Below are 14,436 nucleotides of genomic sequence, written 5' to 3' on the forward strand. Positions count from 1 at the left end.
TTTATCTAGATCGAATGTAAGCGTTGTTGTGCGATCCTAACATTTTCATCCACAGATAGATGGTCAAACGAAACGTTTTAACCATATCTGTCTAACGGATATGGTTTAAACAACAGTTTTCAGGAAAATATTGGCATGATACCATATGAGACTTTATATGGAAAATGGTGCAGGTCTCTATTATGTTGGGACGAAGTAGGGGAACGATAATTGGGGGGTCCCAAATTAGTTCAAGTTACCAATGAGGCGGTGCAAAAGATCAAGGCGAGGATGCACACTACTCAGAGTAGACAGAGAAGTTATGCAGATTTAAGGCGTAAGAGCCTAGAATTTGAAATGGGCGACTTGGTATTTCTAAAGGTGACCCCGATGAAAGGCGTTCTAAGGTTTGAACGCATAGGTAAATTGAGTCCACAATTGGCACATGAACTAAATACACTACGTAACAGGGACATTGCTTTAGTCAAAATATTGTGACCAGTGAGGATCTTGGCACATGAACTAAACACAATACATACCAGGGACCTCGCTTTAATCAAAATATTGTGACCAGTGAGGATCTTGGCACATGAACTAAACACACTAGGTAACAGGGGCATCGCTGTGACGAGTGAGGATCTTGGTACATGAACTAAATACACTACCTACCAGGTACATTGCTTTAGTCAAAATATTGTGAGGAAACTAGCAAATGGAGGAAACCACGTGAAAATAGGAGGAATAAATGAGAGAGAAATGCCTAATCAAATCAGATGCACCCATTTTATAATCTTGATCTCAAAATAATAATCTTTTATTATCTGATGGATTATCATTCTTATTCTTGGAAACATTAACTAAAAAGGGCATAAAATTTATTGGATTTGGTAGTAGATGTTGTGAAGGATAAGATTCAAGGGAAGACCTGAATAAGAGACCTTAAACCCAAGAAAGTAGTTATCTTATAGTTACTAAAACCAGCTGCCATGAACAGATCCTTCCATTCTCTCTCATTTCTCTTTGTATTGTTGAAAGTGGCCATCATCAACGCATTACCACAAAGCTCAGTTTCAGTTGACTCCTCATCTTCCATCTGCCTTTCCAGCACTGCCTCTATGATAATCACTTTCCCACCTTTGCCCTTACTAATTGCATCTTTACATTTCTTCAGTATTTGTATGCTTTCTTCATCGTTGCATTGGTGTAGAACTGACTGATGATCACCAAAATCCCAAACTAAGTACTTTTTCGGGATGTTTAAGGTTTAAAATCTAAAGGGAAACAACCTTCATACCTTGAGTAAGACTGCATCTGTTGGTGGAATTTGTATTGCTAAGTTCAACCCTTTTGTGGTTTGTTGCGGGAGATCCAACACAGTGCAAGTGATGTGTGGGAATGCTTCCGCTATGGCATTGGCTATAATGCCTCGATCGCCGGCAACATCGACCAGTGACTTCACCCCCTCGAACACGTCTCGGCACTCCGGCCTCGTCACGATCCTCCCAATCAGGTGAGAATCATAAGCCACGGATTGATGGAACAAATTTCTAAGATCAGGCTCATCAGCAATGTAATTCCATATTGACTTCCCATGCACCGTTTCAAAGGCAGACCCATCTGCAGTGCGCAGCCAGCTGCTCATGGTTTCCCATGGAGCCATCATGGCTTGATGGAGGGCTAGAAACACGAAGGGTAAGGCTTGTAATGTCGTCGTCGTTGAAGTCGTCATATTGGGGCTGAGGAGAAATCGAGAGGAGGGTGTAAGACCATACTTCACTACTTCTTGATGCTGATGATTCTGGTGTTGAGTTTGAGAAAAGAAGCCAGAATGATGGAGGAGGCGCATAAGAACGCCAAGGCAATGGGCTTTGGAGGGTTGAATATGGAGCGCTTCCACTAATTCTGATAGGGTCATGGGTTGGCCATGGTTATGGATGATATCTGGTACGCCCAATTCAATAACACACTTCAAAGACATGGAATTGATGTATTTGAATGTATGGTTCCAAATATGGGCTTGAGCTTCAATCAACTCATCTGTGTTCTTCTCTCCCATGATTTCCCTCAACGATTAACTATGCCAACCCAAATATATATGCACACAAGAGACTCAACTTCCTTCATAACTCAACTATATAAAAAAAATATTTGATATTCGTCACAAGAAAAGTTAAATTTAATTTTTCAGCTTTATTTCTATTTAATATGAAGGATCTTTTATTTAAACTCTATTAATCTTCCTTCTCCAATGAATGGAATTCAATATACTAGCCCCTCTTTTGTCAAGTTTAATTATAACATTAAATTATGGGTTTTCCCCTATGGAAATTTTTGGTTTAGACCGGGGAGCCAACCATACCCATCTAGATTTTCACATCACCTAAGAAATAAGATTATCCCCACAAACCAATATGAATACTTTCAATTGAATTCATCCTAATTACTCCATCCTTCTCAAGGTGGACTCTTTTCAGCCTCACCTCTTCCTCTACCTCTAATAGGGGTTGTCCCTTTCCTTGTGTTCCTCTTCCATGTCTTCTGGGCGGTATGGTTCTGGAAACCAAGATGATTCAATGTATATCATATTACACATTATAACAAAAAAAAAATTCATATAGCAAGCATATAATAGCCAAATTAAATCAAGCATCATGCCCCAATAAATGATATAATTATAGCTTATCAATTTTCATGCTACATAACATTTAATACTTAGAGCAAATTACAATAAATATCATCACAACATTCTTCTTTTCTTATTTTATGCATGGCATACCTGACAGTGATGGGGTATCGATGATTGGACCATGGAACATGTCAAGCCTACGTTATAGACTAGTCTATAAGATATGTAACTTAGAACTCTAATACCAGTTGCAATAACTTTAAATTTTTCTATTCAACCTAAAGTCACTACTATATACATATATTGGGGAAATGTTTCACTGAAAACTTTATAATAAAAATATGACTTTGGTCTTGCATGTCCCATCTAAAGCCTTTAAACAAACTAATACAAATTGAAATAAGGAAAATAACATAAAGTAAAATTGCCCTACACTAGCCTATATACTAGTAAATGAAAATGCAACTAACCTATACTAACCTATAGTCTAATAATTCAAATTACGAAACTATTTTAAGCATGTGTCACGGTCTCCTAGTTGCGATTTCACCATCAGTCGTACAGGAGAGCTTTGTCTTTACCTAAAAAATGAGAGTAGCACATAACTTAAGTATTTTAAGAAATACTCAATAAGCAACTCCCCTATCGAGGCTAAATGCAATCACATACAATTTCATGAGTGAGACCAATTATAATAGTCTATTTTCCTACGGCGGCTATCCTAAACGGACAATTGGATGTGTATTTAATTTTCCTACACACGGTCCACACGTGCGAGTATGGACACATCTGTCAGTTCACACACCTCCTGGACCCTTTTCTGGTCAAGTGAGCATTCTCTAGTAGTTGTTGATGTCATACACCCATTAGGAATTGCAGCCATCATGGCAGCATTATGGTAAACATAATGATCGTTTCCCTGTCTCATAGTGTACGTGTCCGTACTATTGTGAAGGAGAAGAGGTATCCCCCGATGCATGAACACACAATAATGCATGAGATCCCAATATTTTTCCATTTTCATTATCATATACTACAACCCTGCTAGCGTCTTTCTTCATACCATATCATTTTTATCATATCTTCCATGCGTGTATTGAGGTCTTATTTCATGCCAATTCGTCATTTGTATATCAATCATATCATATCATATCATTCATGTTACACATATGCCATATCATAATATATTGATGCTTCTAGACGTACCATTCTCATCATGCACATATAATATCATATCATATATCATAACAGTCACATAACATATCCCGAGAATGCCTTCAACATATCATATCATATCACAAACATATCAATTCATCAAATCCAGCATAACAATAATGTACCGTAACATATACACATCGTTTCATAATAATTTGCATATAATGGCATATGACACGTGCGAAGCCACAAGCACGTGTCATCATACAACACACAATTATAACCAAACGACGATAGGACCACTTACTTGGTTGGTCTTAGCCCGCATTTATCCTAATTTGAGCACGATCGCTCCTGTTCCTCAAAAATTTTTGAATTATCGCCCGCTGTCATTTCCTACTAGAATATCAATCTAGTTTTCTTAGTAATCTAAGAATTATTAACTCAATTGAACTTAAATTTGAGAAATTTACCCTTATACTGACCTTATTTACCTTAAACAAGGTCAAATTCAGCTTGGTAGAACAATGGAAGATGGCTAATTTTCCAAGGGTGAGTTTAAGCCGCAGAAACGTTTAAGCCAACTAAGCCGAGGAGGTGTTTTGCTGCAAGTGTGACATATGACACAAGTAGATGCTGACGCGTGTGCAGGCTGCTTCGGGTCGAGATGCGGGTCGAGGCACGGGTGCGGCCGCTGCGGTATGGGATGATGCGAATACTGGGCCATAGCAGGTTGGGCCTCAGGCGTGGGTTTCTTTCGGGCTACAGGCATGCGGGTAGTGGATGTTGGCTGCAGGTTTGGGTTGGAGAGCTGACGGGTCATGGCTGAAGGTTGGGTTGTGGGTTGTGATCGACCTAGGTCCGGATCCGTCGGATCTCATCTTCCTCACCCGAATTACTCTCGATTTTCTAGCATTTTTCTCTCTTTGAGAACGACACTTCGATAGACCGCTTCTCATCATCTTTCCTTCTGTATGTCTCAATTGACCCTTCCTCTTCACTTCCTACGGAGTAGTTCGTATTGTAAACACCTATAACACACAGAGCTATGAGAACCCAAACAAATCTGAAACCAAATCTCAATTTTGACCATGTTAAGATGTGGAAACTATAAAACCAATCTCGGTCACACTATTTTTTCTTTTTCGAGAATGGAGAGACAAAACACTGTATTTATTTGAAAAAATACTCCTCTATTCCTTCTCTGTTTTTTCTTTTTTCTCTACTTGTTCCCACTTTAAAACTTTAAATTAACCATCTATCTATTTATAAGCATTCACAATCTACTAAAACTAAAATAATAAAAACTAATTATAGCCATAAAAACGACACAATTCCTTATAACCACTCTTGCCCTTTCATCTTTCACTTTGCCACTCACTTTTGAATTTAAAACCACTAAAAAGAGTAACATTTCATGTTTATTCAACAAAACTCCCCCATCAACTTAAATGCTTCTACCATCAGTCATGACAATCATCTCCTTGTTTCTACCATCAGTCATGCCAATCATCTCCTTGTATTTGTCAACAAGTGCTTTCAGTAGAGGTTTTGTAAAAATATCCGCAACTTAATCCTGACTTGCCACATGCAGCAATTCCATACTTTCTTCCTTCACAGGATCTCGGATAAAGTGAAAACAAACGTCAATGTGTTTGCTTTTTCATGGTTCAGTGGGTTCTTTGCGAACTCAATTGCTAATTAGTTGTCAACTTGAATCACTGTTGCACCTAGTTGCTTTAGCTCCATCTTGCTTAACACATTTCTAAGCCATATCGCGTGACATACGCATCAAGATGCTGCCACATATTCAACTTCACACGTCGAGAGCATCACGCTCGATTGTTTCTTTGAAAGCCAAGTAAATGTTGTGTTGTCCATAAAGAATACATAACCTGATGTACTTTTTCAATCGTCTATGTCTCCGCACCAATCGCTGTCAGAGTAACCAACCAACTTGTAATCTTCTACTTTCGAGTAGAATAACCCAAGTGACACTGTTCCTTGGATGTACCATAGAACTCGCTTCAACGCCTTCTAATGAGAATAAATCAGCTCCTCCATGAACCGACTTATAATGCCAACACTTTATGAAAGATATGACCTTGTGCATGTAAGATAGCGAAGGCTTTCAACCAAACTTCGGTACCTATTTCCATCTACTCGTTCTCCTTCATCGTACTTTGAGAGTTTTAAACCTGGTTTCATTGGTTTTGATACCGGGTTGCAATTTTCCATCTTGTACTTCTTCAAAATCTCTTTTGCATATGTTTCCTGTGATATAAAAATACACGTCTCTCCTTGTTTAACCTCCAAACCAAGGAAAAACTTCAACAAGTCCAAATCTGTCATCTCAATTCTCGTGTCATTGTACCCTAAAACTCTTCTTTCATCTCATCATTGTTACCCAAAAAAATGAGGTCATCAACATAAATAGCAACAAATATCACATTACCTCCATTCTTCTTTGTGTAAAGTGCATGCTCGTGGGGACATTGCTTGTACCCATTTTCCTTGAAATATGTATCGATACGAGTATTCCATGCTCGCGGTGCTTGCTTCAACCCTTAAAACGCCTTCTTCAAATTTAATACCTTCTTCTCTTCTCCAATTTTCATGTACCCGGGTGGTTGTTCGATGTAGACTTCTTCTTCAAGCACACCATTCAAGAATGCTGACTTGACATCCATTTGAAAATCGGCCATTTGAATTGAGCCGCTTGGGAAATGAGCAATCGGATTGTCTCCATTCTTGCAACGGGAGCAATCACTTCATCATAGTCGATTCCCGCCTTTTGCTTGTATACCTTCACAACAAGTCGCACTTTGTACTGCTCTATCATGCCTTGAGCATTCATCTTTTTCTTGAACACCCACTTCACACCAATGGGCTGGCTTCCTTCCGATAATTCTGTTAACTCCCATGTATTATTGCTATAAATCGCTTTAATCTCCTCATCCATGGTAGTTTGCCACTTCTTGTCTCGCACCGCCTCTTCAAAGCTGATATTTTCAGCATCTAGCAGAAGCCACACAAGGTGTACCTCATTTGTTGAATCATACAAATCTTGCAAATTTCGCATTTTGGGTTGTCGTGGTTCATATTCATCATCGAAAATTCCTGAGTTTGTTGGTATACTTGTTGGTGCAACGACCGATGATTCTCCAACTTTAATATTAACTTCCATCGAATTGTTCCAGTCCCATTCACTTGCTTTATTTACTCGCACATCACGACTCACCATCACCTTCTTCCATATCGGGTTAAGTAGCTTGTATCATTTTGTCTTCTCATCATACCCAATAAAAATATATCTTTTGCTTTTGTCTTCGAGCTTCGTTCTTCGTTGATCCGGTACGTGAGCATAAGCCACACTACTGAACACTTTGAGATGATAAGTTGTAGGCTTTTGTCCGCTCTACGCTTCTTGTGGTGTTTGATCATCTAACTTCGCATGTGGACATCGATTTTGCACATAGATGGCGCATTGCACGGCTTCTGCCCAAAATTCCTTTGGCATCCTTTTGCTCTTGAGCATTGACTGAACCATGTCGAGAATGGTCCGATTTTTTCTCTCGGTCACACCATTTTGTTGAGTGTACGATGCGGTTAGAAATCGCCTTTTGCCTTGCTCCTCGTAATACTCCATGAAAGTCATCGAAGTATACTCGCCACCTCTATCGGATCGTATAGCTTTGGTGTGTCTACCAGTTGCCTTTTCCACCATCAATTTTGAACTTTTTGAACACCTCAAATGCCTCGGTTTTTCTTTTAGAAAATAAACAAGTTTTTCGTGAGTAATCATTGATAAAGGAAATGAAATACCTTTTACCGCTGAAAGACTCGGGGGTAATTGGTCCACATATATCTGTATGAATCAACTCGAGAGGTTGTTTAGCCCAAAATTCAGCCTTCTTTTGAAATGAGGTTCTCGCATGGTTGCTGAGCACATGCATTCTTCACAAAATTTTCCTTTATAGTCCATGTTGGATAGCTCGTGCACCATATTCTTCTTCACTTACTCTTTTAGGTCGCCATGATGTAGATGGCCAAAGCGGAGATGCCACAGTGATGCCTTGTCTTCTACGTCGACACGCAAACATGTTTCTCATATGCTTCTTTAATTCAGTTTGGACATCCGATCTCTTCCTATCTCGACTCGAGCAACCAGACGCCCTTGCTTGTCCTTCAAGTGTAGTAGCCGATCTTTTAAGAATATCGAGTAACCTTTCTATGTGAGTTACCCCATACTCAATATGTTGGTCTTGAGGTCTGGTACGTAATAAACATCTTGGATTGACCCTATTAAGCCATCCTTTTGCAAGTAATGTACCGTACCTCGGCCTTTGACCTCCACCTTTGAAGCATCTTCAAATAACACATGACCATCTTCAATCTTTTGCATCTCTTTGAATAGGTACTCGTGACCACACATATGGTTGCTTGCTCCCGAGTCGAAGTACCACAAAGTGTCGTTGTTGATGTTGTCTTCATTTTGAGCCATCAAGAGAAGACCTTCATTTGTACGTCTTTCAAGGCTAGTGATAACTCTCCAAAAGTAGAGTTATATCAAGTATTTTTATAGTTAATTTTGCACTTATACTCACCATTTTCTCATTAATTGCTCCACTTATTCTAATTAGTATACATGAAATAGTCAATTGTGGTTTAATATGAAAAGAAGATCAATTTGCATAAATTGAGCTTAATTGTACACTTAACTGAGTTATTTAGTAAAATTTTAGAACATTTATGCTAAACCATGATGTTGTAGCACATCTGGAAACAACACTACTTACAAATCTGGAAATAAATTGTTGACCCTGATGTTCAAGCAATTCAGAAAGCAAACTTTTCAGGGATGACCTGGAAATTTTAATCCACATCAACAGTCAACGTGGATCATTGACTACCAAATTAGAAACATCCTAAGTGGACGATTTTACCCTTTCTCGTCCCTAAATGAGAAGAAACAAGCATTATAAAAGGAAAAGGATACCTAAAATAGGGGGGATCCACACTTTGAGAGAAAAACGAATTAGACAGCAGCAATCTCTACTACAGTGAACTGCTGTGAAATCAGAGAAGAAGAGATGATAAGATAAGGAATCAATACAAGGGGAACAAGATTCGGATTACCTTGTTGATCGAATGTCTCAAGGCAAGAACTTTGTTTGAGATTCGAATCACTCCACAAGCAAGATCGATCATGTCTAGCTTGAATGATTCTACATGCAACCTAAACTACATAGAATTGCAAAGAAACTTAGTCATAGGCTAAAAAAGAGCACAAATGCTTCTTTAATAATGTTTTTCAAGTCTCCTTACAAATCCAACATACATGGCTTTATATAGCCTAAAAAATGAAACTATTAAGGCATTCCAAGAGTTGTAACATTCATATAATGGCCATAATTAGCCGGTAATTGTAACCTAAAGAAAATAAGAAGTCTTAAAATACAATAATTCTAAATTACTTTAAATTGTAACCCACCCAAAATTTATAACAATTAAACTTCATTCTTCTTCAATGTGGCATGAATTGAAACATCTTTTGATAATTTTGACAACTTTTTCTTCACATCTTCATTGAAGTATATTGTATGATTGATGTCTCTTGGTTCATATCAAGAGAACCCTAATCCAGCCGTTGTTGACAGTAGAAGAAAAATGAGACCAACAAGGATTGATTAGGGCAAAAAGATTGGCATGAGAGCTCAAGGGAAGGGAACTTCCATTGACGAACGACAACAAAGTGGGATAACTCTCTTTTCCATATTCTCTTTTCTTATTCCATCAATTTTACATGATTGAGATGTGGATTCCTCTGTTTAATTCAGTTTGTATGGAGAGCTAAATTTTATAGGGGAGGTGAGAGAGTTTTATATAGTTTAAGTATGTTGGCAGTATGATCTTAGTTCATTAAAGAGTTGTTGTTAATGATTTACATGTGTGTTTAATTAACTACTTTACATAAATAATTGTTCTCTTATTCGGGAGAAGAGAGGGAGCAATGAAATCCTCTTTAAAACTCTAGTTTCATTGCAAGGGGACTTGAAGGGTAATAGAAGGTTAGGAATAATTTTTCTCCTAAAGCCTTGTTAATAGAAATTACAAACGATTATGGAAATAATCACCATGCATGACCCTCGGAAGTGGACTTGAGAATCTATTAAAAAGAACTAAAATCTACCACAAAACTCAACAACTTATCTATTTGCGAACCTTCCTCATTGTAGTTGATTTTCTCATCATTTTCTATTTTTCGACCGCAGTGGCACTCTGCTTTAGTTTTGTTTAATTAGTCAAAATCACCAACACCCATTTGAATGTTACCCAAAAGATAAAATTAACCAAAAAGATAGGTTATCTGTGGAATCGATAATTTACTTATTACTTGCTACTTGTGATAGTGTATACTTGCACTTATTCTTGTGAATTTTACATCATTTTAATATATACATCCACAAGCGATCAGCTAGGTTGCTTGTTCCTTCCACCTTTTTATCGGCTCGACAATCTTCTACAAAATGCCCCACTTTACCACAATTATAACATTTGTCGGAGTTACAATCATTCGCATAGTGACCAAATTTGTGACATTTGTAGCACTCAATGTTGGAATAATTTTATCGGTCGTCTCTTCCTCGACCGCGTCCTCTTCCACGCCAATTTGCTTGGCTCGACTATCCCTTTTCCTTATAGTATCCTTCATGACTGCTGCCTTGACCACCGCAACTATTTCCACGACTTCCACGGCCACAACCTCTACCTTGAAAATTTTGAGAATAAAGTACCTTTTCATCTTTGATTGACGCCTTGTTTGAAGTACTTGATCGAGTGTTTCCTCCTTCTTCTTCATACGTTGCTCGTGTACCTCGAGAGAACCAGCGAGCTCGTCGACCATGAACATTGCTAGGTCCTTTGACTCTTCTATCACGCATTCAACGTTCTCAAAGTTGTTGGTTAATGATCTCAAAATCTTTTCCACAACTCGCGTCTCGGTTAACATTTCTCTGTTTCGGTCGAGTTGGTTTACCACAGTCTGTACACGCGTGTTGTAGTCAGATACACTTTCCGACTCCTTCATCTTCATGCTCTCCAACTCGCCACGAAGAGTTTGGAGACGCACTTGCTTGACTCGGTCAGCTCCTTTGAACAATTTTTCTAAAATGTCCCACACTTCTTTTGAAGTACTTGCACTGGCAATCTTCTCAAGCCTGACTCGTCAACGGCTCGGAACAACATGTATATCTTATTCTTTGATCGCATCTCTTTCAATGTCTTGTTTTGTACCGCCGTATAACCCGTGGTATCTTTTGGTTCTTTGAAACCTTTTTTGACCACCTCCCATGCATCTTGAGAACCGAGAAGAGCTTTCATTTGAATGCTCCAATTCTCGTAGTTTGTCTTCGTTAGTCGGGGTAGCGGCATTTGACCCGTCACATTTGACATTGGCTCTAGTACCAATTTGTAAAAAAAATCTCAGTCACACTATTTTTTCTTTTGAGGGTGAAGGGACAAAAAAATCTCAAAAAACACTCTTCTATTATTTCTCTATTTTTTTCATTTTTCTCCCCTTCTTGGCAAGGGAGGAACAATCTATTTATAAGCATCTAAAACTAAAATAGTAAAAACTAATTATAGCCATAAAAACGCCACTATTTAATGAGCTATAAAAAAGCCATTATTTCCTACGACTCTTGTCCTTTCATCCTCAAGACTCTTGGTCGTTCACTTCACCACTAACTTTTAAATTTAGAATCCATTAAAAAATAACATTTAATAAATAACATTTAATGTTTATTCAATAGAAACTTACCTTCTGCATACATGCAGTCATCGGTGGTCTCTTTCGCAGTGTGGGATGGATGTTTTGATGTCGAGTTTCTTGAGGTTCGTTTCACCGGAAACTTTCGGTCCTTTCTCTCTCTTTCTTGTTCAATCTCGTTCCTTCTTTTTTCCTTGCAGGTAGGCTTCTGGGACAATGGCAGGAGGTTTGTAAGGTTGTTTGGAGTAGCATGGGGGTCGGGAAGGGTAACTGCAATGTTGAAACAAGAATTCTGGCACCGAATTCGTTATCGGTAGTAATATTGTTACTTCATTATTTGATCAAATAAAATTAGAGCAGCATGTGCCCAGATATAATTATGGATAAGTTGCCATTTAAACTTGTAGAGAACAAGGGGTTCAAATTATCTTGTATTAGTGTAACTATTCTGATTTTCCATTTTTGCCTTATTTAATTAAGATTTTATTTTTATTTCTCTAAATGACAAGATATTATGTTATGCATTTATTCTAGTCGAAAAGGTGCAATTTTAAACGAGGAAGTTATTAGAAATTGTAACGGTTTGGGTTTCTGGAATAAAATAAAATCAAATAAAAATAGAATAAATAATTAAATGTAATCTTCCCGACGGATTTCCTGCGAGACTTTTATTGCCTAATAAAAATATTCCTATTTCTCTCAATTTCCTTATCCTAAAACACTAGTATGCCTTATTGGGAAATGTCTTGAGATTAGTTTTATATTCCTATGCCCAACCTTTTACCTCTCTTGAAAAGGATTCTCTCCAAACTTTCCTCCGGAACGTTGGGGTTGCTCTTCGGAGGAAGAATCGAGTAGAAGTTAAGGCATTGATGTTGGGATCATTGTGTCAAAGAAGGTTGAATTGATGTTGGGATCATTGTGTCAAAGAAGGTTGACCGTCGGAAATCGGTGTTGAGGACGTTGTGGGATTGTCGGCGCGCAGCTGGAATTGGGGAGGCGGACACTAGAGTTTCGTCGCTTGTCGGGTAAGGAAGGCAAGGTTTTTGGAATAGGGTCGAGCTGCAGACGCACACCCAGCAGCTTCGGCAGCTTCGCACGCATACACAGTGCGGGTCAGCTCGCACGTGTACGAAATTGGCTCGGTTCCGTCAATTCCCGTAGCTCGACTTGGCGGCTTAGTTGGCCGGCTCGGCAACTAGGCTTAGCGGCAAGGTATCACTATAATATATCGATTCCAAGGTTTTTGGCCCCTCTGAAGCTGTTTCTGCTCTTAGTTTTACCATCCGAGGTCAGTATAGTTCCTAAACGTTAAAGACAGATTAGGTCGGGGGTTTATTTTGATAAATAGCATGAGGTTTAGCTAGGGTATGTTATGAAAGGTTCTAAGTATTTATGTGGTTATCATAGGACGTACTTAAGAGCTGGGATTAGCTCGTTGTGAGTGACTTCAACCAAGACCATCGAGGTAAGTAACCTTACTGTTGGAGTTAGTTTACTACGTCTTGTATGATGGTGCGTACCTTGTGGCCCCTGCATGCACCATATTTATGTGATATGATTATGTGATGTATAGATTGTGTTGACCGTAGATTATGTATGTTATGTGATGTATGAATTATGTTGACTGTTGACTGTTTATGTTATGTGAAGTTATGAATGAGATGTTAGTATTATATGTCATGAACAGTCAACAGTCAACATAATTCATACATCACATAACATACACAATCTACCGTCAACACAATCTATACATCACATAATCATATCACATAAATATGGTGCATGCAGGGGGCCATAGGGCACGCACCATCATACAACACGTAGTAAACTAACTCCAACAGTAAGATCACTTACCTCGATGGTCTTGGTTGAAGTCACTCACAACGAGCTAATCCAAGCTGTTAAGTACGTCCTATGATAACCACATAAATACTTAGAACCTTTCATAACATACCCCAGCTAAACCTCATGCTATTTATCAAAATAAACCCCCGACCTAATCTGTCTTTAACGTTAGGAACTATACTGACATCGGATGGTAAAACTAAGGGCAGATATAGCTTCAGAGGGGCCAAAAACCTTGGAATCGATATATTATAGTGATACCTTGCCGCTAAGCCTAGTTGCTGAGCCGGCCAACTAAGCCGCCAAGTTGAGCTGCGGGAATTGATGGAACAGAGCCAATTTCGTACACGTGCTAGCCGACCCGCACTGTGTACGCGTTCGAAGCTGCGTCTGCAGCTCGACCCTATTCCAAAAACCTTGCCTTCCTTACCCGACAAGCGACGAAACTCTAGTGTCCGCCTCCCCAATTCCAGCGGCGCGCCGACAATCCCACAACGTCCTCAACACCGATTTCCGACGGTCAACCTTCTTTGACACAATGATCCCAACATCAATGCCTTACTTCTACTCGATTCTTCCTCCGAAGAGCAACCCAACGTTCCGGAGGAAAGTTTGGAGAGAATCATTTTCAAGGGATGTAAAAGGTTGGGCATAGGAATATAAAACTAATATCAAGACACTTCCCAACAAGGCATACTAGGATAACGAAATTGAGAGAAATAGAAATGTTTGTATTAGGCAATAAAAGTCTGGCAGGAATCCATCGATTTACGTGCAGATTACATTTAATTATTTATTCTATTTTTATTTGATTTTATTTTATTCCAGAAACCCAACCATTACCATTTCTAATAACTTCCTCGTTTAAAATTGCACCTTCTCGACCGGAATAAATGCATAACATAATATCTCGTCCTTTATAGAAATAAAAATAAAATCTTAACCAAATAAGGCAAAAATGGAATATCTTGTCATTTACAAAAATAAAAATAAAATCTTAACCAAATAAGGCAAAAATGGAAAATCTGAATCGTTACAATTAGTGCATGTCCTACGG

The 14,436-nt window shown here is 38.6% G+C and overlaps 1 protein-coding gene across 1 annotated transcript; it reads right to left on the reverse strand.

Moving 5' to 3' along the window:
• Positions 1-698: 698 nt before the first annotated feature.
• Positions 699-2,101, reverse strand: LOC111784198 (putative O-methyltransferase 3). The gene is made up of 2 exons (XM_023664982.2): positions 1,274-2,101; positions 699-1,192 (listed from the first exon to the last, which is right to left on the reverse strand). Exons 1-2 carry the CDS (start codon positions 2,033-2,035, stop codon positions 893-895), a joined length of 1,062 nt encoding a protein of 353 aa, XP_023520750.2. The 5' UTR covers positions 2,036-2,101; the 3' UTR covers positions 699-892.
• Between the last annotated feature and the right edge of the window lie 12,335 nt (positions 2,102-14,436).

This window comes from Cucurbita pepo, chromosome 3 (genome assembly GCF_057944985.1).
Source record: "Cucurbita pepo subsp. pepo isolate OVF chromosome 3, ASM5794498v1, whole genome shotgun sequence".
Taxonomy (NCBI): Eukaryota; Viridiplantae; Streptophyta; class Magnoliopsida; order Cucurbitales; family Cucurbitaceae; genus Cucurbita; species Cucurbita pepo.